The 21,705-nt window shown below is 35.2% G+C and overlaps 1 protein-coding gene and 1 non-coding gene across 5 annotated transcripts in view; both read right to left on the reverse strand.

Moving 5' to 3' along the window:
- Positions 1-21,705, reverse strand: part of LOC134546244 (alpha-tocopherol transfer protein-like) — an 85,084-nt gene continuing 63,379 nt past the window's right edge. The window contains exons 1-7 of one of the 4 annotated variants that reach the window (XM_063388928.1): positions 16,940-17,014; positions 13,790-13,949; positions 9,394-9,455; positions 8,294-8,487; positions 7,038-7,154; positions 4,893-4,986; positions 1-2,055 (exon numbers count right to left, since the gene is read on the reverse strand). In XM_063388928.1, coding sequence (XP_063244998.1) covers positions 1,865-2,055; positions 4,893-4,986; positions 7,038-7,154; positions 8,294-8,487; positions 9,394-9,455; positions 13,790-13,949; positions 16,940-16,991 — 870 coding nt within the window. In that variant the 5' untranslated portion in view covers positions 16,992-17,014 and the 3' untranslated portion in view covers positions 1-1,864. Of the gene's footprint in view, positions 2,056-4,892; positions 4,987-7,037; positions 7,155-8,293; positions 8,488-9,393; positions 9,456-13,789; positions 13,950-15,843; positions 16,222-16,939; positions 17,015-21,705 lie in introns of those variants that run through there. The other 3 variants (XM_063388929.1, XM_063388930.1, XM_063388927.1) reach the window with 3 other exon arrangements.
- Positions 18,530-18,613, reverse strand: Trnal-cag (transfer RNA leucine (anticodon CAG)). The gene has a single exon. It is a non-coding gene; the product is annotated as a tRNA-Leu (tRNA).

Raw genomic sequence — 21,705 nt, forward strand, 5'->3', positions numbered from 1 at the left:
TTGGACTAAAGAGGATTCGAACCACATTCAAAATCACCCTTCTACCGCTGACATCGTGCCCTTCGCCACTACGCTACCGCAACTTCTACGAATGAGAGAGGAGATAATAGGTTATATATAATGCAACGTATTTTCATAACGTATTTTAAAATTTCCGATTACTTCTTTCTGTGGCAATTTCAGCTTAACAAATATATTCCATAGTAGTTTTACTATTATAAAGTTTCATTTGGCATACCATTACATTTGTTACGTCCCTTAATGTTGACAATACAGACTATATACGGGGTTATATTGCAACACGTGGGTCCGCCATCTTGACGGCTCCAGCTCGTGGGTATAGCAGAAAAATAGAACACGTTCTATTACGGTTTTGGCTAAGACTTCTGTTATGAAAACTTTTATACCCAGAGCCAGACCCCTTGGAAGGGTGCTGAAATGTTACCCACACGGGAGCAGGCGCGCTAGCATAAAAATTACATGAAAACTGCTAAGGAAATGGGTGTCGTGTGGGGCAGGCTTAACTGCCGGGTGACGTTTCTGGCCAGCCCCCACACATACACACAAGCAACAAGGCCTCTCTTTCACACACACGCACGCACGCAACCTGGTCTCTCGCACACACACACGTGCGCGCGCAAGCTCGCACGTCTCTTGTTTATTTTTAGACCTCCCCCTCTACACAAAGCCAGCGCAGCTAGTAAAATAAAAGAGAGAGAAAGAATGTTGTCGCTTGTCGCCATTCCCCCTCCCACTTCCTTCGCTTCCTCGTCGCAGCTGCTACCGGTGAGTCATCTAGTCCTCCGCGTCACGTTCCTGCCTGCCTCCCTCCCTCCCGACCACGTACCAGTTGTGACGATACAGCGCTTCATTATCTTCCGTCTACACAGCAGAGTTTAAGTATTTTCCTGACGCATCACCACACATCAATTTAAATTATAATTTGTTTCACACGTACAGGTACCACAAAATGTTAGTTAAATTTATTTATGGGAAAAAATTTTTTTTTTTCTTTGGAATTTGTTGCAAAAATCGTGGTGCGCGCTATACACGAGGGCGCGCTATACACGAGTAAATACGGTACTTAGGTAATTATACAGTATCTCACTCTTAGTTAGCAGTACAGTGACCAGAGTAAATGGTGCGCACTGTTGCCAGATTGGTACTACTTGGAGATGTAGATTATTTTGCATCCTAATAATTAGTCTCATTACTTAATTACTTTTTAATTTTGGCCAAATTGAATTTTTTTGAATATTATTTTTTAACATTTTTATGATTATACAGTAGCTTCTATTGACAGTGATTACAGTTGTAGTCATACTGAAAATACTAAACTCCAATTATTTTGACATAAAACTATTTGTATCAGCCATATCTATTAACATCTATTAAACTATGTGCTATGCTCGAACATAGCAAGGATTTTGATATGAAATTGTAAAAAATAGTATGTTGACAAAGGCATTTGAAACCAAGAAGGCAACTTTCAGTTCTGTTTCCTTAGAAGTAAAATATTTATTATCTTGCTTTTGACAAAATACAGCATGAAAATGTGTAACTTGCCAAATATTCATATTTTTTTTTAAATTTCCCTTTACAGCACACACAAATTCAGAATTTTTTTTCCTCACAAATGTTTTATGACGTTACGAAACATAATTTTTCTGAAACGTTACAAAGTTGTGTTTGCTTTATTTGCAGAAAACTTGCATGGAAAGAGACAGCGAATGTCCATTACATTGCACACTGAAACCTAAGAATGAGACGCACTTTGTACAGCACAATGTCGCACCGAGTGGGCCAGGCCCTTTAAATGCTACGAGTAGGTATGTGTAAATGCTCTGAAGTAGAATATGTGTTCTCAGTCGACCTCCAGCTTGCGGAAGCTGCCGACCATGCAGCGGTGTGCGGCGGGGAGCAGGTCCAGGGGCTGCTTGAGGGCGGACACGGCCCCCTGCCGCGCCTGGTCGCTGTACAGCTCCTCCCGCACGCGCTGGGCGTCGTTGGCTAGCACCGTCGACTGGTGGGCGGCCACCTCCTCCTTCCACAGCCCTGCGACAAGCCCACTCCAGGCTGCGACACTCGTTCAAGTCTGTCTGCAGCATGTTCTAATGTTATGTATTAGGTTGGTACAGTTGTAACTATGGCTGTTCCGATACACAATGCTGAAAAGGGTATCAGATATTGGCCGAGATTCCGCTCTCGGCCGATACCAAGGGATAGGAGGTATTAAAAAAATATATATATTCACAACTTTTGATTCTTTAAAAACAAAAAAACAAAAAAATTGTCATATTGTAAACAGTAAAACTGTTTACAGGTTTTATTGCCGTTATTTAAATTATTATTTTATAATTATTTATATTTGAATTGTATTTAGATTGCAAGGTGTGCAAGCAACCAGCCTAGTAAAAGCAACCATTAGGAAAGCCATTCTGTTTATCCTTGTTATCTACTGATATAAAGTAATTTTAGGACCTTCAACAGCTCGTGCGGTTGCTACAACAACCAAACAGAAAAGGCTTCATTTTAGAATGAAAAGAGAGTTGAACTGACGCCATTGCAGAAGGAAAAGTCTTTGAGTAGGGTGGATTACCAAATCCTTAGTGCCCATGGTGGAGACATGAAGATTCGTGTAGCCCGCTATATTTAGTTAGAACGTCATCTATACTTAATCTGAGATAGGAATTTTAATTATTCCTTTGTCAAAATATAGGTAGTACAATGCCGAAGTACTTACTACCGTGTCAGTATGATAATTGGCAAAACAGTCTCATATTGGTTGCATTCCTGATACATTTAAATTTCAAGTTAAAAATAATAAGCTGCTTTGCACAGGTAGTCGTAAATATAATTTAGTAGTTCAGTATTCGCTTAATATCTTGTATGTAATTGAGGGTACATGTTTGCATGTTATTACTGTTGAACTTGAATACAGATGTTTAATGTTGAACTCTGCAAATATTGCTTTATTTGTTGATATTTAAATAAAATTTTTAAAGACAAACAGTCATTTGTAGTGCCAGTATTTCTTATGTGAATTAATTATGTTATGCTCAATAAAACATTAGAGTTTACACAAATAAGTATTTTGAGATCAATTTTCACAGATAATTATGACACAATAATAATTAGGATATTTTACAGGTCTGAATGTTCTTTATCATACGCAGTGACGTGTTATCTGGGTTAATGTGCAGTTGCCATTTATTGCACGTCTGTATGAAAACCACAATCAGGATTTATAGAAAATGTTTAGTTATTAAATTATAAAAAAAAAACAGAGAACACATATTACTATTAATATAATGGATATAGAGAGAGATATTCCTTGTAATCATACAACTATAGAGAGAGTTGCATAATGTTTATAATAATATTTTTATCTTTATTGAATTATTTGGACTACATTTTTAAGGGCAAATCTTAAAAATTATTAACTTAGGCACTGTATAACTACAAGTGCATTTGTGTGTGCGTGTGCGTGCGTGTGCACACGTGTGTGTTTGCGTGTGCACGATGTGTGTGTGAAGATATTTACCTAACAAATATGTGATGCACAATTTTCAATAACCTTGCTTTGAGTTTTGATTTTGATAGAAAAAATGGCATTCTCAAACATATTTATAAACAATTATGTTAAAATTATTTATTCATGTAGTGTGGCCAGTAATTGTAAATGCTGATTGTAGTATCGCAGTATCATGCATCGCAAGTGCTATCGGAATAGCCCTAGTTGTAACACACCGGTACGTACATTTATTAAGACCATGGTTTAAATATCTGTTTGGCACATTTGACTAAATAACTCCAGGTGAATGCTGGAACGGTTGCAGATTCATGTCCCTCTCTATCCTTGTTCTGTGACATCTTGTGTAAGTGTCTTTAAATGACCTTGCTGCTGTCAACATCATCTTGATTCCGGATTGAAGTTAAACATGCCCCAGTTCGTGTGAACTTTGGTGAAAGTTTTGGCTCTTCAACAATGCATGTGACATCTCTGGTGCGTATTCAACAGGGCATGAAAGTAGGGAAGCAGTTATTTGAATGTGCATTCATTGGAATATGCTGCTATAGCTCTGTCGGTAAATGATCTATAGCTAAAAAAAATGCAGGCCACCGAAAAGTCATAATTATATGAATTGCAGGTTATTTTAAACTATCTGAATTTTGGGAACAAAATATTATTTTTGAGTTTTCATGTTGTTCCAATAATGGTTTATATTCTAAGTGCTGAAATGAAAGTGTAACATTTTTTGATGCTTATTCTTCAAAAAAAATTCTCAAGTATTCTGACATTTTACTTTATGTTAAATAATTAAATTAAATAAAATAAATATTAATTGGTTGCACACTATAAACATACAGTAGGTACTTAAATATAAGAACATCCTACACATAAGGTTCTCAAAGTTGAGAATGATTTTTTTATGTGCTTAGTCACTTAAATTTCTCAATTAATTTATAATGCAGCTTGATTTAAATTTAGAACTTGATACAGATATACATGATTAACTATAAAATAACTAATGATATATTTTAGTAGTTCCTTTACTTAAGCTTTTTTTTTTTTACTAAACAAAAGGAATGAATGAAAAGGAAGTTACTTATATAAAGAAAAAATACCTAGAACATACCTAAGTACTCATAGAATTATATTTGCTCAAAACCACACATAAAATGGTTTAAGGTTATTTTTAAAAACAAAAATTAAATGTTTTTAAAAGAGATTGAATTGCTAAAGCCTCAAACAGTTCAACATAGTGAAATGTTTAAATGTAGCAGCTTTGCAATAGGTTAGTTGGTATGGATTTAAATAAATAAACCAGTAAATGTGTAACTTTTTACATACCTAATAGCAGCGAGATGTAAAGAAGACACTCTCTTACCTATCATTTCGGCCATGGGCATGGTGCCTCCGTATTCCAATGGCATCACACTCCTATCTAGAAATTCTAACGCATCCTCCAGGCAAGTGTAGATCTAACACAAAAAACATACACAGTAATTTTATGTTCAGCATCATCAGAGTTACACTCGAATAATGTCCTTGTATCAACATGCAGTATACCAATATTACAGCAGTTTTGAACTCAAATAGGGTCACCATTCCTAAAAGGAAGAAAACTTTGGTTTAGTTTAAAATTTTATATGAATTTTCATGTTAAAAAGTAACAAAACCTGATAGTATTATTGTTAGTATAAGGATTTTCAGATAAACCTTTCTCATTTTTAGTTGTCAGTGTGGAAATAAGTGCTTATAAAGTTGGTTTTGTCTTTACAGAGGTGTGGATTTAGAAAAGAAAGGTTGAATGATTAAGTAAATTAGTTTCAAAGAGTCAAATCAATTTATATATACTTAAAATGATTTAGTTCACTTAAGAACATTAGTATGTTTATTAATGAGATGTGTTTTATGAAAGGGTTGTTATTGCAAAATCTGTGATTTAATGTGAATTTCTTTGCTGAAAGAAGTATAGTAAGCAAAAATATTTGATAAACTAAATAAAGAAGTATATTTTGGGGTAAAGCAAAAAAAAAGATAGTACATTACATTTTTCCTGGAGTATCATTGTCATATTTTTTTTTTTTTTTTTAAAATTACATCAGACATTTAATGCACGTATTAGTTTGGAGGTGTATTTTGGATACTGAACGTTGGCATTAACATTGTAAGTTATATCTTAGGGGAAAGTATGGAGGAGGTGATTTGATTGATGATAATGCTAATGATAAAGATTTCTTGAAATGCCATAAATAGCTCTTTTCATTGGTGGTCAGTTTCATCATCATGTACAACACAAGCTTGTACACAGGGTGTATCTGTGGGTGGGGGAAACTGTCCCCTTCCTTTCCAAAGTGGAAATGAAATAAAACAAAACAAAACAAAACAAAAAGTTGCAGTTAGAAATAAATTTGTAACTAATCCTCACAAAATTTCAGTTTATTAGTAAGAAATTTTTTTATTTTTGTTATTGTATGGTTGAATCCCAGAAAATTTCCGGTCCCCCCTTCACTCTTCGTTTCTTGTTTTGAGTTGGTTGTACATGGGAGGGGGGGGGGGTGGGGGAAGAGAACTACTAACTTTATCTCAACTTAGAGTTTCTATTTATTCTTGGTGATATGTTTACAACATTAAAGCTCCACCCAAGTTGATACTATTCAAGAGGCACATAATATTAACATATTCACATACAAGTGAAGCTCTGAAAAATCAAGTTCTATTCTATAGTCTTATACTATTACAAAGCAGTTTACCTGGTTATATAGTCCCATTTGTGTTTTATATAGCTCAGCTGGCTTTGCTAAAAATAACATTTTTTTTTTTGCACTAGTTACTAAAATATAACAATGTTGGTGCAGATGTTTATTGTAAACACTAGTGTTGGGTTGATTCCAAAAATATTCTGATTCCGATTCTAGCTTAAGTTCTCATTTTTGGGAATTGATTTTTATTTTTCATTTCAATTCCATCAGATTCTGTTATGTTTACAATCATGCTAGCCAAATTAGTCCTGATTTGTACTCTCAGATACAAAAACCTGTTTGTTGTATATAAAATATAAATGTAATTATAAATATAGTATATGATATTTATTGTTTACTTACAATATTGCAATTAATTATACATTTGATAAAGAGATAAAAGTATATGTAAATTTTCGGTGTATTTATACTGTAGTAAAATTTTAATTCAATCATTGAATTTGAATTAAGGTAAATACTTTTTAAAACATCAATAGAATTGGTGGAGTATCTGCCGATTAATGGGGATTTGTCTGATTAGTCAAGACAAAATTACTTATTAGAGTAATGATAAATGGAGTTTGATTGTTCTATTAAAAATAATAAATAAAAATTTAAAGATCGTGCTATAGAGGAAAAATAGACTTTCTTCAATTCCAAAACCATTGGAATCGATAGAATCTGCTGATTCCAGAACCTGAATTGACTCGGCACTAGTATACACACATACAGTTGTTCGTATAATGTGTCTACATCGACCAATAATTTAGGCTGCACTCTTAAGTTACCTTGATCCTCTTCTTTATTTTTTCCGACACAAGTGTGAAGCCAAAATCGACTGCGAACTTCAGAGGCGGAGGTACATTGATAACATGGCCCTCTTTATGTCGCATAGGCAGCGTTTTCTGCAAGCAAGTGCATTCCGACACTGAAGGTACACATTTTACAGTGAAAATAACGTAATGTCAACTGCTTTCAAAATGTATGTATGCTGCTAAGATGGCTTCATATTACCCCTTATCCGTGAATATAATAATTAATTGATTCTGTTTGTATTTTTTCTTAACAAACATGTAGCATAAATAAAAATGAACTATGTCCCTATATCTCTTAAAGAGTGTTTTGTGCATCTAAGCAGACAAGATCATGCATTTGCTTGTATATATTAAAATACCAAATGCCAGAATAAGATATCATGTCAAGCTCATCTGTACTGTAGTGACATGATTAAGATGACAAAAAGGGAATAAAAATAACCAGCTGTATGAGCAGAAGTTGTTATTAATCTTTTTTTTTGCTAATATTTTAATTACTACAGGTGAAAGGAAGTTACCTGGTACATATGTCTACATGTGAGAAATTTAAATAGTGCAACTCTATAAAAGAAAGATCGTTTCAACTGTCATACATTTTATTTTCACTAACCATAAATTTATGGTAATCACATATTTTTATAATTTAAGAATAGCTACTAATAGAATAATAAAATGAAAGAACAGTAGTTAATCTGCCAAGTTTGGTACCACTGCCATGCCTGATTAGTGATTTTGCAGTTTCATCTAATGTCAACATCATTTTGATGATAATACCAAATAAAAATTAATATACAGTACATACAATGATATTTTAAAAGTTGTAAAAAGCTGATGTACAGATTGAAAAAAACTACAGATGTGTTGGTCTTCTTCAAAAAATCATTACAAAAATGTATCTGTGAAATGTAACCTGTTATAAAACAGGAAAAAATGTAGTACTGATATGAAAATTGACAGTAAAAATGAACTGAAAGAACTGAAAATGCCGACAGCACAGTAATACAACCTGGTGGCCATAGCAAACAGAATCCACCACAAAAAATTCGAATGTGCACTGCTCAAATTGCTGTCTGAGTACAGAATGCACCAAATCATAGAAAGCCAGTCTGAAGAGCCTTTAGTGTACTTCACTCATGGCAGTGCATTCACTGTTTGGAATCATCACAAAGACATGTTTAACATCAGTATCTGTGAAAATGAGTGTGTTACTCATCACGAAATGGACTCACTTCACCATTTTTGACGATGCGCACTGCTTCCCGGGGTGTGAACAGCGTGAGGTGTGGAAACCCGACACCCAAGCCATCTGCGAAGTGCACGTACCCTCGCACTTGGTTTTCCTCATCCTCCATTAGCGTCTCATAGGTGATGCCGTGGATTCGGCACATGTCCACGTTTGTGTACTTGTATGGGTCGAAGACACCTGAAGTTGAATCCATAGACAACATGCAAGCACTATGTGAAACAATATGTATTTATTATAATCTAACTTAATACAATTGTATTGTCGATACGTGATGACGAGTTGTTTTACCCATTACTGAGCGCATGCTGCACCATGGTGGTGACAGCAATTACATCCCTATGCTTACGGTGGCCTGCCATTGCCTTCCGCAGGAAGAAGGTGAAAGGGAAATCACAAACACCCAGGGAGAAGGTTTGTAAAATCCCCTCCCCGACTGGGAATTGAAACCGGGTCCCTTGACCACCAGCCAGACACGCTGGCCACTCGACCAAGTGGGCGGGCTGTCAATACTGACTCTCCCAGCTTTAATAAAGCCTTTTCTTGACCAAGTTTTACTCATTATGATTCTGTAGTTTCAAAATATGTCACTCATTTCTAAATACATAATACATAAAGATCACAGGCTTTCACCACTATTGTCTGCATGCTAAATAATACAGTTTTTAGAACTGTGGCTGTTTTAAAGTGACTATGATGAATATACTTACTTACAACAGAAAATACAAATTTTAGTATAATTATTTTTAATTGACCTGTGGTTGCAATGAATTTTATTTGCCTATTGTAAACCAAACATAATATTGTTCAAAGAGTTAAATAGACTCTCTCAGACGAGCTGTTAAAAATGTACGTGTCCTCGTTAATTTATTTAAAAATTTTATGTTTTTATTTAGCTGTGAAACATCAACATTTTATGTGTGTTAAGAACAAATTTTCATAATGTAACATAGCAGTTTAAAAAAAAAAAATGTTAGTTTATTTTTCTTATTTGAAGAGTCAGATAAAAATTATGTTTAGTAATTTATATTCATCAAACCATAATATGTTCCTTGACACAGCTTTTACATCAAAAATTGACTTTACCTGGTCTTGCTATGATCACACGTCGACCCAATTTGTCTCTTTTCGGAGCAGCAAACATGTACCTGAAACATGTCAACAGGTTAAAATTCGTAATTCATGGATAAGATATCATTTCTGATCAGTGCGGGGCCTCTCTTACGGAAAATTTGAAAAATAAACTTATAAATTTACTTTTTAGCCAACCTAGTACTTAAATTCCAACAATGATTTTGTTCATTATCTTAATGAATTTTAATTTTGCAGGTGTGCCTGTAATGGAGAGGGTTGGCGTGGGGCTCCAGAACCGGGAGGTGCAACAAAAAAATGATAAAAAGTTCAGATCTCATGCTTTTTACCTTAATTAAGTGTTAAAAAATAAATATGTTACCTGCAGTTGTGTTCATTTAAAATACTCTATTTTTATTGAATCAACTAGTAGCATACAATTTTTGTGGTGGTTTTTTGTTACATTATGCAGCACATGTCTTTAATGACAAGATATAGGTCAAACTATGTTAACATACAATGTTGTAACATATATTAAGATGCAGTTATCTCAAAAGAACATTTGAATGACAAGAAGCTACCATGTGGTAGTGGAAGGGCAGGGTATGTCTCTTCATGTAATTTTGCTATGAAAAGATTATAAAAAAAAAGTATAAAAAGGAATTACACATTATAAGTACAATTACTTTTAGTCTACTTGAACTGGAAAACCTTGTGCATTATTTGAAAAATAAATCATTTGAAACATAACTTGTATTTGTAGATTCGTTTTAATACATGATTTTGAAGATATTTCAGTATCTCCAACGCTTTCAATAATTAAATGATAGTGGTGTCTGAAATACACAGATAAATATTGTGTATTACATATTAACACAATACAATTTTTTTTTCAAAGTAATGAAGGAAACAATACTTCAAGCTTAGGAACTAATTTCTTGTATAGGAATACCCTTTACGAAGTATAAAACATGCCTTTTTTTATCTACTAGAATGGTTAAAGACAATGACATAATTTGCTATACAACGACTGATCCTGAATTATGTAACTTGCTGTCTTCTTGCCATTTGAGCAGAGGTGGTGGCGGCACAGTGGAAAGTGAAAGGTGGCCTTGAAAAAGAAAGCGTGCCACTCACGAATGAAGTAAGGAAGACAGTGTCGTAACATCTTTCTGCCTAGTCACGGCTTTTGTCAGTGAATCTCCTGCCTGTTTGACCCACATTCACAGTGACGTGTAGAAAGTGTGCCTTACAATCAGCAACGAGACTTGTGCCATATTAGGCTAGAAAACCAGACGTCCAGACTCATGAAGGGAAAATAAAAAATATCCTAATGCATGATTTTTGAATTCTACATATTTCTTTGAAGACCTTGAAGGAAGACGCACGGATGCTGAGAGATCATACCAATCACCTCCCGCAAAGTCTCCCGGTTCAATTCCCGGCATGATCTAACCCAGTTTTTTCACAAGTTGGAAATGTAGCAGACGTTGCCTCAAGTCGGTTTTCCCTACCCATTCATTCTAGCAATACTGTAGCCTCGCCTCATCATCCCTTCAGCCTTTCAATGACCACAATGTCAATGAAAAGTTAAGGTTCACGTGTGGCAGGTATTGTCAAATACGCTAGAAAACAACGGAGCTTCGTGATTTTTGTGCGGCAAATTTGGCATTTTGAAAGTACCTATGCCATCGAGTGCCCCACTCCAGATCATTGCTATTTGCCTTTTTTTGTTGCCATCAGAATGTTACACTTTTACTATGCTCAGATCTTTGCTTCAATTAACCCTACTGGCCGTGAAGAAGTTTCACTTCAAATAAATTTTATGTATTAACATTGCATTTATGTAAAATTCCAAACACTGATTTAAGAGAAACAGAAAATTATTTTTTCTTAGAAAAACGTTTTATGTTATTACTCAAATTTAATGTAAAAATTTTCTCCCAATGATTCAAATTTCTTAAAAGAAGTAAAAAATAAAATGTTTCTGTACTTATGAACATGCATTAGATGTTAAATACTTCTTTTTATTTTAAGACACTGAACTATTTTGAGATTTTATTGCAACAAAGATTAATTTAAATTAATATTAATGTAATATGAGTATAAAATTAATTATTTCATTTAGTAAAATAATCAAGATAAAATTAATTTATAATAATGCAAATCAATATATTTACTGAATATTATACTAATTTATTAATTTTAATTATTTATTAAATAATAATTTTATTATTTATTATGCAAATAAATTATACATATGGGAGCATAAATTCACATTTTTAAAACTTGAGATTATGGTTTACTGTGACTATTTTATTTTACCAAATATATTCCAGGGTAGTTTCACTATCAAAGTTTCATTTGGCACACCAATATGTTTGATATGTCCCCTAATTTTTATTTAAGTGACTATATATGGATTATATATGGATTCATATACGTGGGTCCAGTAGCGTAGCCAGGATTTGTGTATGGAGGGGGGGGGGGGGGGGTTAAGAAGCATGGTTCCCCCCCCCCCCCCCCCTATTAAAGCGGGGCCTCCCCCGGAAAAATTTGGATTTTAAGGTGTAAAATAGTGCTATTTCAGCAGTTTTCGGTACTTAACTTTAAATATTGTAAGTTAATAGTAAAAATATTATTAATTTTTTAATAAAAAATTGTTTGAGTGATGAAGTAAGAAATTAATTAAAGATATTTTAATCATTTAATCAACCCAAGTGCCTTGTCCACGTCCACTCAAAATCATAAATCATGCTCGAAGCTCGACAATAAAAAAAAAGGAATAAAAATGGTTGGGTTTTGGCAGAACTGGCCTATTCCTGGAAACAATTAGCTTTAGCTTGAAGAATTACCCAGTCAAAACCTGCTTATAATTACCGTGCTGGTTAAATACAATAGGTGTAAGATATTTGAAAACTTGGGACCCGTCACGGCGTCACAACCTTATAACTTCTGCTCGTGACAGGGGTAGGGGAAGGGAAGGAGAATCGGTAGGGCTCGCTTACTCTTCCCCTCCAGTGCAGTGGCCCGTGATAGCAGTAAGACACCCAGGCTTTTAGCTAACCTGCTTTCAGATAAGAAAAAAAATGGTGGCTAAGGGGGGTGGGGGGTTAGAATCCCTAAACCCCCCCCCCCCCCCCCCGGCTTCGCCCCTGCGTGGGTCCACCATATTCCTGTGAAAATTTCATTGCATGGTGTGCATGCTTCATAAAAATTCACTCATCATTTTTCCATAATCTGCCTAAAGAAGAATATCTTTGAAACATGTTTGTCACTTTTTCATAAAAGACATAATTAAACTGTTATCAAATGTAAACAACCTTTTCAGTGTTGCTCCATGGAACCAGGTTATTTTTTGCTCACTTGCATGTACCGACAGCGCAGAGCTGACCGGTATTGGTTTCTACTTGGTGTGTGTGGCATAGGCGTGCACAGGACTTCAGTATTGGTGGTGCCAGATTACACAACAGCCTATCATTCACGGACCCTGAGCCTAAAGCGGGGGGTCCGGGGGTCCTCTCCTGGAAAAATTTGGATTTGAAAGCGCAAAATGGTGCTATTTAAGGTGTTTCCGAACAAAAAGATTAAATACACAGATGTAAATATTTTAATTTTTTTTATGACAAATTATGGCTTTGAACGTTATAATAGCCAGGAAAACTACTACACTATTTACAGTTTTAAGCTTTGTTGAGCCATAAAGTAACATGCACAGATTGTTTGTACGAAATTCATGCTGGTGGCTTTGAAAAACTGTACTTACATGTTTTCTGAAGATGCCAAATAAATTCTAGAAAAAAACATTCTCAAATGTTAATTTTTAAAATCAACAAATCAAGGGAGTTTTGTAACATACCTCAATTATGTAAAATATTAAAATAATAAAAATACACAAATAAGAGTGGGCAAAATTTTTAACTTTTGGAATACAACAATAATGTTTTGTCGGCGACTGCATATAAGTCATCGACTAGCTAAACTCTCTCTCCTTTTTTAAATAAACCGTGGCGGATGGCGGCTATTATTCGGTGCGCCTGCCGAGTGGAGTGAACAGTGGACACCGAGCGCGAATTCTATGTAATTCGAGGAGAACTAGGAGAAGTATTTACATTTCAGAAGTTTCGTAGCCGCGGCCCGCGTGTACAACACAAATAATTGCACCTGGCTTGTTTCCGTGTGTATAGTTGGTTCGATTGATAATTGATAGGTATACTGATAGTGTTATGAGCACATATCTGTAACACGATACGATTGGAAAACATATTTTTTTTTGGAAATAATACGGTTTTTTGTAAGTATGTATTATTTCTGCTTGTAAAAAACAAAATAACGTTAACCCTAATGGTGGTGCCAAGGCACCTGTGGCACCTACCGTGCGCACGCCTATGGTGTGTGGTGTGGTACTGACCCCAGGTCCAAGAGCTCGGCCATCGGCTTGAGCTTCATGTCGAAGTTGTTGAAGGCCGGGGAGTAGGTCTGCCGCAGCAGGAGGTACCTCTCTAGCGCCTCCTGGGCCATGGGGCAGCTGAACTTCTTGGTGCGCAGGAACCTCAGCAGGTAGTTGCTGTCTGCAGGCACACCCGAAACCACAACAAACAAGTTAATTGGATTAATGAATGAAGATTACTCTGGCATCTAGAAGTGAACGCTGATTGCGCACGCCAAAAAAAGTTTCAAGTGGTCATTCATTGCCCAAGGAGGGAACTGGCAAGGTGTTTGGTCTCTACCAATACGAGATCTTTCATAGCGGAGGTCTGACTGACTAATCAAGCGCAAGACTATTGTAACCCAGCTGGCAATTGAACCCGGAATCTTGCTGGGAGTAGTTATTTCACCACTTAAATCACCATGGCACCTCCAAATAATAAGACTTTCAGTGATTTTGTGTATAACTTGTGTTCAGAAAATAAATTTTTTACATCTCCCCCCCCCCCCCCTTTTTTTTTTTTTTTTACCAGAACCATAAACTTAATTTGATAAAGTATAATTTTTGGGGTCAGAAAAATAGGGAAGGGGTGAACTTTTAGCCCCTCAAGCCATCCAATAGCATTGGGTTGAGGTAAAGTTAGCTTGACTTGCCTTGTTGAATGATGTGAGCTAGTGGCTAATATACTGGGATAAAGAATACATGAGTAATGGTTCAGCATCTCATACCTCAAGGCATACGCGTGCGTAGGACTTCAGTATTGGTGGTGCCAGATTACACAACAGCCCTGTCATTCACGGACCCCGAGCCTAAAGCGGGGGGTCCGGGGGTCCTCTCCCGGAAAAATTTGGATTTGAAAGCACAAAATGGTGCTATTTAAGGTGTTTCCGAACAAAAACATTAAATACACAGATGTAAAAATGTTAACATTTTTATGACGAACTATGGCTTTGAACATTATAATCACCAGGAAAACTAATAAACTATTTACAGTTTTAAGCTTTGTTGAGCCATAAAGTAAATTGCACAAATTGTTTGCACGGAATTCATGCTGGTGGCTTTGAAAAACCGTACCTACATGTTTTCTGAAGACGCCAAATAAATGCTAGAAAAAACATTCTCAAATGTTAAGTTTTAAAATCAACAAATCAAGGGAGTTTTTGTAATATACCTTAAATATGTAAAATATTAAAATAATAAAAATACAAAAATAAGAGTGGGCAAAAGTTTTAACTTTTGGAATACAACAAAAATGTTTTTTTCGGCGACTGCATATAAGTCATCGAGTAAGCCTATCCTTTTAACTAACTAAACACTCTCTCTTTTTTTAAATAAACCCTGGCGGACGGCGGCTATTATTCTGTGCGCCTGCCGAGTGGAGTGAACAGTGGACACCGAGCGCGCATTCTATGTAATTCGAGGAAAACTATGAGAAGTATTTACATTTCAGAAGTTTCGTAGCCGCAGCCCGCGTGTACAATACAAGTAATTGCAACTGGCTTGTTTCCGTGTGTATAGTTGGTTAGATTGATAATTGATATACTTATAGTGTTATGAGCACATACCTGTAACTCGACACGATTGGAAAACATAATTTTTTGGAAATAATACGGATTTTTGTAAGTATGTATTATTTCTGCTTGTAAAAAACAAAATAACGTTAACCCTAATGGTGGTGCCAAGGCACCTGTGGCACCTACCGTGCGCACGCCTATGCCTCAAGGGACATCAAGGTACAACTGAGATGGTCGAGGGGGTGGAAGGGTGAGATAAGAGCATTGACAGAATGTATCTGGTGAGGGAAAACAGGGGTAGGTACTCCAAGAAAATCCACCAGTTAACGCCACATTTTGTTCTTGCGATGGTGGAACAGAAAGTAGCTTGCGAGAGGTGCAGAAGTACCATGCAGGCTTTTAGTCATGGATACATCTCTTTGAGATTACAAGCAACAATCATATAATTTTATTTTTTAAAATTAATAACAAAATGTAGACTACATGAATCCATGAAACACTGAAGTCCGAGAGGAAACTTACACATATGTATTAATTCAGCCACTTTACTGCTAATAATAATACACTTGAAAAAAAAACGTTTGTGAAAATTTTGTTGAATTTGGGGAGGCGGTAGTGTTTGGGGGCTATATAATTCCCTTGAAAACTTAAATATCTGTCATTTCTACAAACAGAAGGTAAAATTTTGAAATCAAACAGCGGGATATGCAATTCTGCCTACGCTCCTGTCCGCTTGCAACACTAATTAAAAAAAAAAAGTATTGGATTATTAAAAATATATTCAGAGTAACGAATTAATTAACATTTAGATATAAAAGAACAGTCGCAGCACGCTACATGCTGAGCCAATGTAAAGTACACGGTACTTCCGGTCACTCCAGCATTGCCAAAAACATACAATTACTATTCCGTATTCGAATTTCTGAACTGAAACCAATTTTTTTATACATTCGCAAAACAATTGAAATGAAAACAATAAATAAAAAAATAATGTACCTTCAATTAACTGTCAATGTGTGTATTTATAAATTTATTGTTATCTCTAAAGTTTTTTTCAGCTTACTAAACGGTTTAAAATTAAATAAAAAGAGTTTCTAAATAAATTTTGTAATTAAGCAAATATTTCAATGTGGGCAAGAAACACAACGATGGCTTAGAATGAAAACCTCGTATCTCAATTTTTTGACGAAAATACGTTTTTTTATGTTTTTGGCTGGAAAACCTCGTATCTCACAAAATGTTTGGCTGAAAGAAATAAAATGTGCATCCTACTGCTTTCTATCGGGAAAAAAATAAACCACGTACATCAGTAGCATGGTTTTTTGTCTATGCTGTAAAATTTGCATTTTATGAGATACAAGGTTTTCATTCTAAGCCATCGACAAGTAATTGTTGTGTAAAAAGAAAAGTAAAAGTAGATAAAAAAAAAACCAACATAAAGCACAACTAAATAAACCTATATTTCTTTCATTATTACTTTCCGTTACAAGGTAACACAAACTTCTCTCCACAAGTTTGCATATTAAACTACATGAATATTTTTTTTATCCCAGACCATTCGTTAGTGTTCAGGGTAATTCTACTAGAATTAACCTTGGTAGTATTCAACAATACGCACCGAACAAATTTAAATATTCTGTACATGTTTCTTGAAACTTTAATATCTCCATACTGTCATTGAAAATTCCGTACGGTTGGCAAAGCTGCCGGTCAGCCGGCTGGCGCGAGCGAGGGCGGGAGTCAACACCTCCACGCATGCCATGAGCGCCTGATACTCCGCGCGCCGCCGGAGCGAAACAAGCTGAGCGCCACTGCCGCCGACTCTACCCGGCGGCATTCCTGCCACCACCTACCTACCTCTTCGTCTTCCATGACAGCCTGATCACGTCGTGCGCCGTTCAAACGACTAGTGCGCGCTCTGCGGGAGAGCGAGCGCCGGCCGTCACGCATACGTCAAATTAACTAAAAAAATCTCTTTCGATCTATTCGTTCACTGAATTGGACATATGATACAAGGAGTTTATTAAAACTTAAATGTGTGGGTTAAGTAAGCTAAGGTGTATTTTTACTTACCTACTTACTTACTACATTTTAGTGGAGATCAATTTTATGGCTATGTAATTTTTTTTTACTTTTATTAATAATATTAAAATAATTATAAATTAATAATATAATTCTAGTGTAAGAAAAACCAACCCTCCCCCCCCCCCCCAAAAAAAAAGTTTCGTTACAATAAAAAAATTTAAATTTGCTATAACTAGGAATTGATGAAGTAAGTGTTACTGAAAGGGTTGATTTGAATTAAAAACATTTTGTGTATGTTGAAATCATTTTTATCATGTAGTTTTAAACAACTTCTAGCGTATGCTTTTTATTTCTTTGTATTCATTAGTTTAAAAGTGACCAAGATTTTGACACGGGAAAAACAGGAAGAAAAAAATTGAAAGTAAAAAAATATATATATAAAAGATAAATAATCAAACATTGGTATAATATTTTGACAGTAAATTTCCACTGAAATAATTATACATTTTAATATGAATGAATAACAAATAGCAAGCACAGATTTATTCACTTTAAACAGTTAAAAATAATACGGTGGTTGTTATTCGAAACTTTAGAAACAAAAAGCAGGACTTTTCGCAGGAAATTTTTTGTCTGAAGAAGATTTCATGATAGTATTCGATCTTATTTAACCCAGCAGTAAGTTAGTTACAGTGATAATTAAAAACTAGTATTTTGGAGGTCTAAACCATATAAACAACGAACAAACGAACCCCTTAGCAATGACCAGGAGCGTACGCAGAATTTCATTTCTTTGGGAAGGATATAGAACCATTTTTTCCGCTGTTGAATTTTATTTTTAATAAAAATGTAGGCATTTGGATATTTTAATTAATCGCTGCCTTTTTTTTTCTTTAAGGGGAGCTGTACATGTGTTTGAGGCAAATACGACGAGTCTCCTTGAATTAAATATAACCTCTAGTGCAGATACACAGAAAATAGGTTTATAAACATCGCGAAAACAGCTGGAAAAATACTTTTCTTTTTAAATTTAAACAATACAACGTAAGGCATTGTTTTACAGTTAGTAGAAGATAGAAAAATTATACTTATAGCCAGATCGATAATTACATGCAAAGAGTATTTTTTAAATACTTATCTTATTTACTAAGGTGATCAGTTAATTTAGACAATAACAAAACTTTGTCAGAAGTGGGATTCGAACCCACGCCCACAGAAGTGGACTGCGACCTGAACGCAGCGCCTTAGACCGCTCGGCCATCCTGACTTGCTAAATATACGAACTGCATGTATTTAAGTACCACAGGTCTTGTGCCTTTGCGGCGAACAACCACTTACGTAACAGTTGAATACCAGTTTTCCTATGTGATCTGCATTGACCATAATTCGTGGGGTTACTGGGAAAAGTCTTTAATTAGAGGGTGTGTTAACAAACGAAAAATGCCATTTTTGTTTCAGCTGTTTATTGGCCATTATAATTTCCAAAACTTGGCGTCGTTTAAGCAGAATAGGTATGTGTCTTAGCGGTATGTCTGAAGTTAATAGCGACTGACTGGTACGTACAAACGTAATTATAATGTCAATATAGGCTGACAATGACATTCAAAATGTTGAAGCCGAATAGGCTTCTTCCATTTCATATCCCTCCCTCTTAACATAAGTTGTTGCAAGTAGGTATATTTCTATTACCAAAGAGACAAAATAGTACTTACTCGTTAAATTCTTTAATGTCTAAATCAGCCTAAGAATACACTCAACCCTTTTCTGACTTCATCTCGATACAGAAATCGTTTTCTTCGCTATAGATACACATAAACACTAGATTTAAAGAAACTGGACTAGAGATTTTTTTTTTCAAAAACCCCACGAAATAACAATAATAACACCTGTAGCATACCTACGTTTTTATTAGTTCCGCACAAGGAACAATTTTGGATTGTGATTACTTTTACAATGTTACAAAAAATTTCTTCTAGTTCCTTTTTGCTCATAAGTTCCTACATCAGCTCTTGGACTAACGCATATTGACTCCAGTGTTATCGACAGTAGTCCGATAAATAATTTATAATTGACTGCTGCAATAGTGAAGTGTGGTGTGCCTAAAAATCGCGATTTTGAATTCAAAATTTTGAGTGTTAATGGGCGAATAAATAATTTCGGTGGTCAAAGAAAATTCTTCCTCCAAACCTGGAAAATTCAAGGAATTTTTCATCACAGGTTTGATAACCACCCTGCCTAGAACAGGGATCTATATTCAGGGCCGCAACTATGATGGGGGGGGGGGGGGGGAAGGGGCAAGCGGGGCATACGCCCCGGGCGCAAAGCTGTGGGGGCGCCGAAATCGCTTGCATTGTAATTCCTACTACAACTGGTAACTAGTAAAAAGTTTTTTAACTTGCATGCCAGGAATGTCTAATCTCATTTACGATACAACGTCTCAACATATTTATTTTAAAATACTCTGAGAAAAATGTTAAGTTCATCATTAACATAAAAAATTGTAAAGGGAGAAGTTAGAAAGTTTTAATGCGTCCTCTATACGAATACAGTACAATGTTGTCAGAGAGGGTCACTGGCTGTGAGGAAGCAGTGGCGATGGAATAGTAATTTCCTTAAAATCCCGGTTCCAGGCTCTTCAAGCAATTAATGACAAGCAATTAATGACAAGTTTAGCTTTTTAAATGGGATATGGGAATAACATATACAAAATGGAAGTTAAAGATTTGAAGAATGCAGCCAATTGGTTGTCTGAAACATACAAAGATGACATCAATGGAGAAGAAATAGTTCAAGAAATAGAAAAGTTTTAAACATCACGCCTTGGCAGTTGATGACACTATGAAAACAGCATCTGCAGCGACCCTCTTGAAGTTCATTCACGAACACAGAATTGAAGAAGGATATCCAAACCTGACCACAGCCCTTAAGATATTTCTTTCTCTTCCTGTAACAGTTTCTTCAGGCGAAAGAAGTTTCAGCAAATTGAAAATTGTAAAAAATTATTTAAGAAATAGTATGAGGCAAGACAGATTGTCGAGTTTGAGCATTATTTCCATAGAACACTAGAGAGCATCCTCTATTTGCTATGATGATATCATCAAAATATTTGCTGCAAAAAGGTCTCGCGAGTTGAATTTGAATCGTTAAAATACATTTATGACGACAATTTAATGAACAAGTCTAGTGTTTATACGGACTACTTTATGGACATAGTATGTTCATGCATGGAAGTTACAGTAGCACAGAAACTGTTACATGTAGGTATGGAAAATGCTTAAATAGCACCATTTTTCCGTGGGAGGACCCCCGAACCCCCCGCTTTATTGGTGTGGTATGTGCAAAAAGGGGGGTGGGAGGGGTGCATGAATCCATTCATGCCCCGGGTGCCAGAGACTCTAGTTGCGGCCCTGTCTATATTATGTTTTTCTAAAGGCCCTGTCACACTAAAATATTTGTCTCTAATTAAATTTGATAATAGATGACCTCAAATACGTTTTTAATCATGTCACATTATAAACGTTTTTATCTCAAAATTTTCAATTTTAAACTCATTTTGAAATTAAATAATTCATCACAGTTCTAGATGGATTTTTTGTGCATTAATACATTTTTTTTTTAAACATATATAAGTGTAATTCAAAATTACTCATTACATAATTAAAATAAATGTTAAGTTTTTTTAAGTTATAAATTTATTTTTACACATAACATTATTTCGCATATGAAATTCATATTAACATTATTTTAATTATTTCACTTTGATGACATCTTTTATAGCCCATGCGTGTTTTTTACCATTTCAAAGATTCGTTGTGATGAAAACGGATGTCATTTGATTGGCTGATTGCAACTAACAAATTTTAGAACCTGTCCTACATACAAAATATTTGATGGAAACTTAAGTCACCCACCTATAATATATAATTTTATCTATCTCTCTATCTTATTATTTATACCTCTATCTCCATTTATCCTTCTATCTATATCTCTCGCTATATCTCTATCTTTATATCTCTATCTCTTTATCAATCAATCTCTCTCTAAAAATATTTTATTCAATTGAATTCTGTCATGCGTGCGTACTTATGCAACGAAAACACGAACTGCCGTTAAACTATGTAAATACACATATTAGTTGCAATGACTCACGCGCCACCTATTTTTTTTATATCACCCAATTGGCACGCGAGACATGAAAGTTAATCATGCCGAATACGGGTTGAGCTATTTCACGTAGATATTTCGAAATATAGGCCTACCGATAAGTGTTAAAATCGTATTTGACCAGTACAAAAGTTTAAAAAACATTCTGCGAAAACTAAAACACATGCATTCAGTAAAGGCATCTTTTATATTCCA

Source organism: Bacillus rossius, chromosome 1 (genome assembly GCF_032445375.1).
Source record: "Bacillus rossius redtenbacheri isolate Brsri chromosome 1, Brsri_v3, whole genome shotgun sequence".
NCBI lineage: Eukaryota > Metazoa > Arthropoda > Insecta > Phasmatodea > Bacillidae > Bacillus > Bacillus rossius.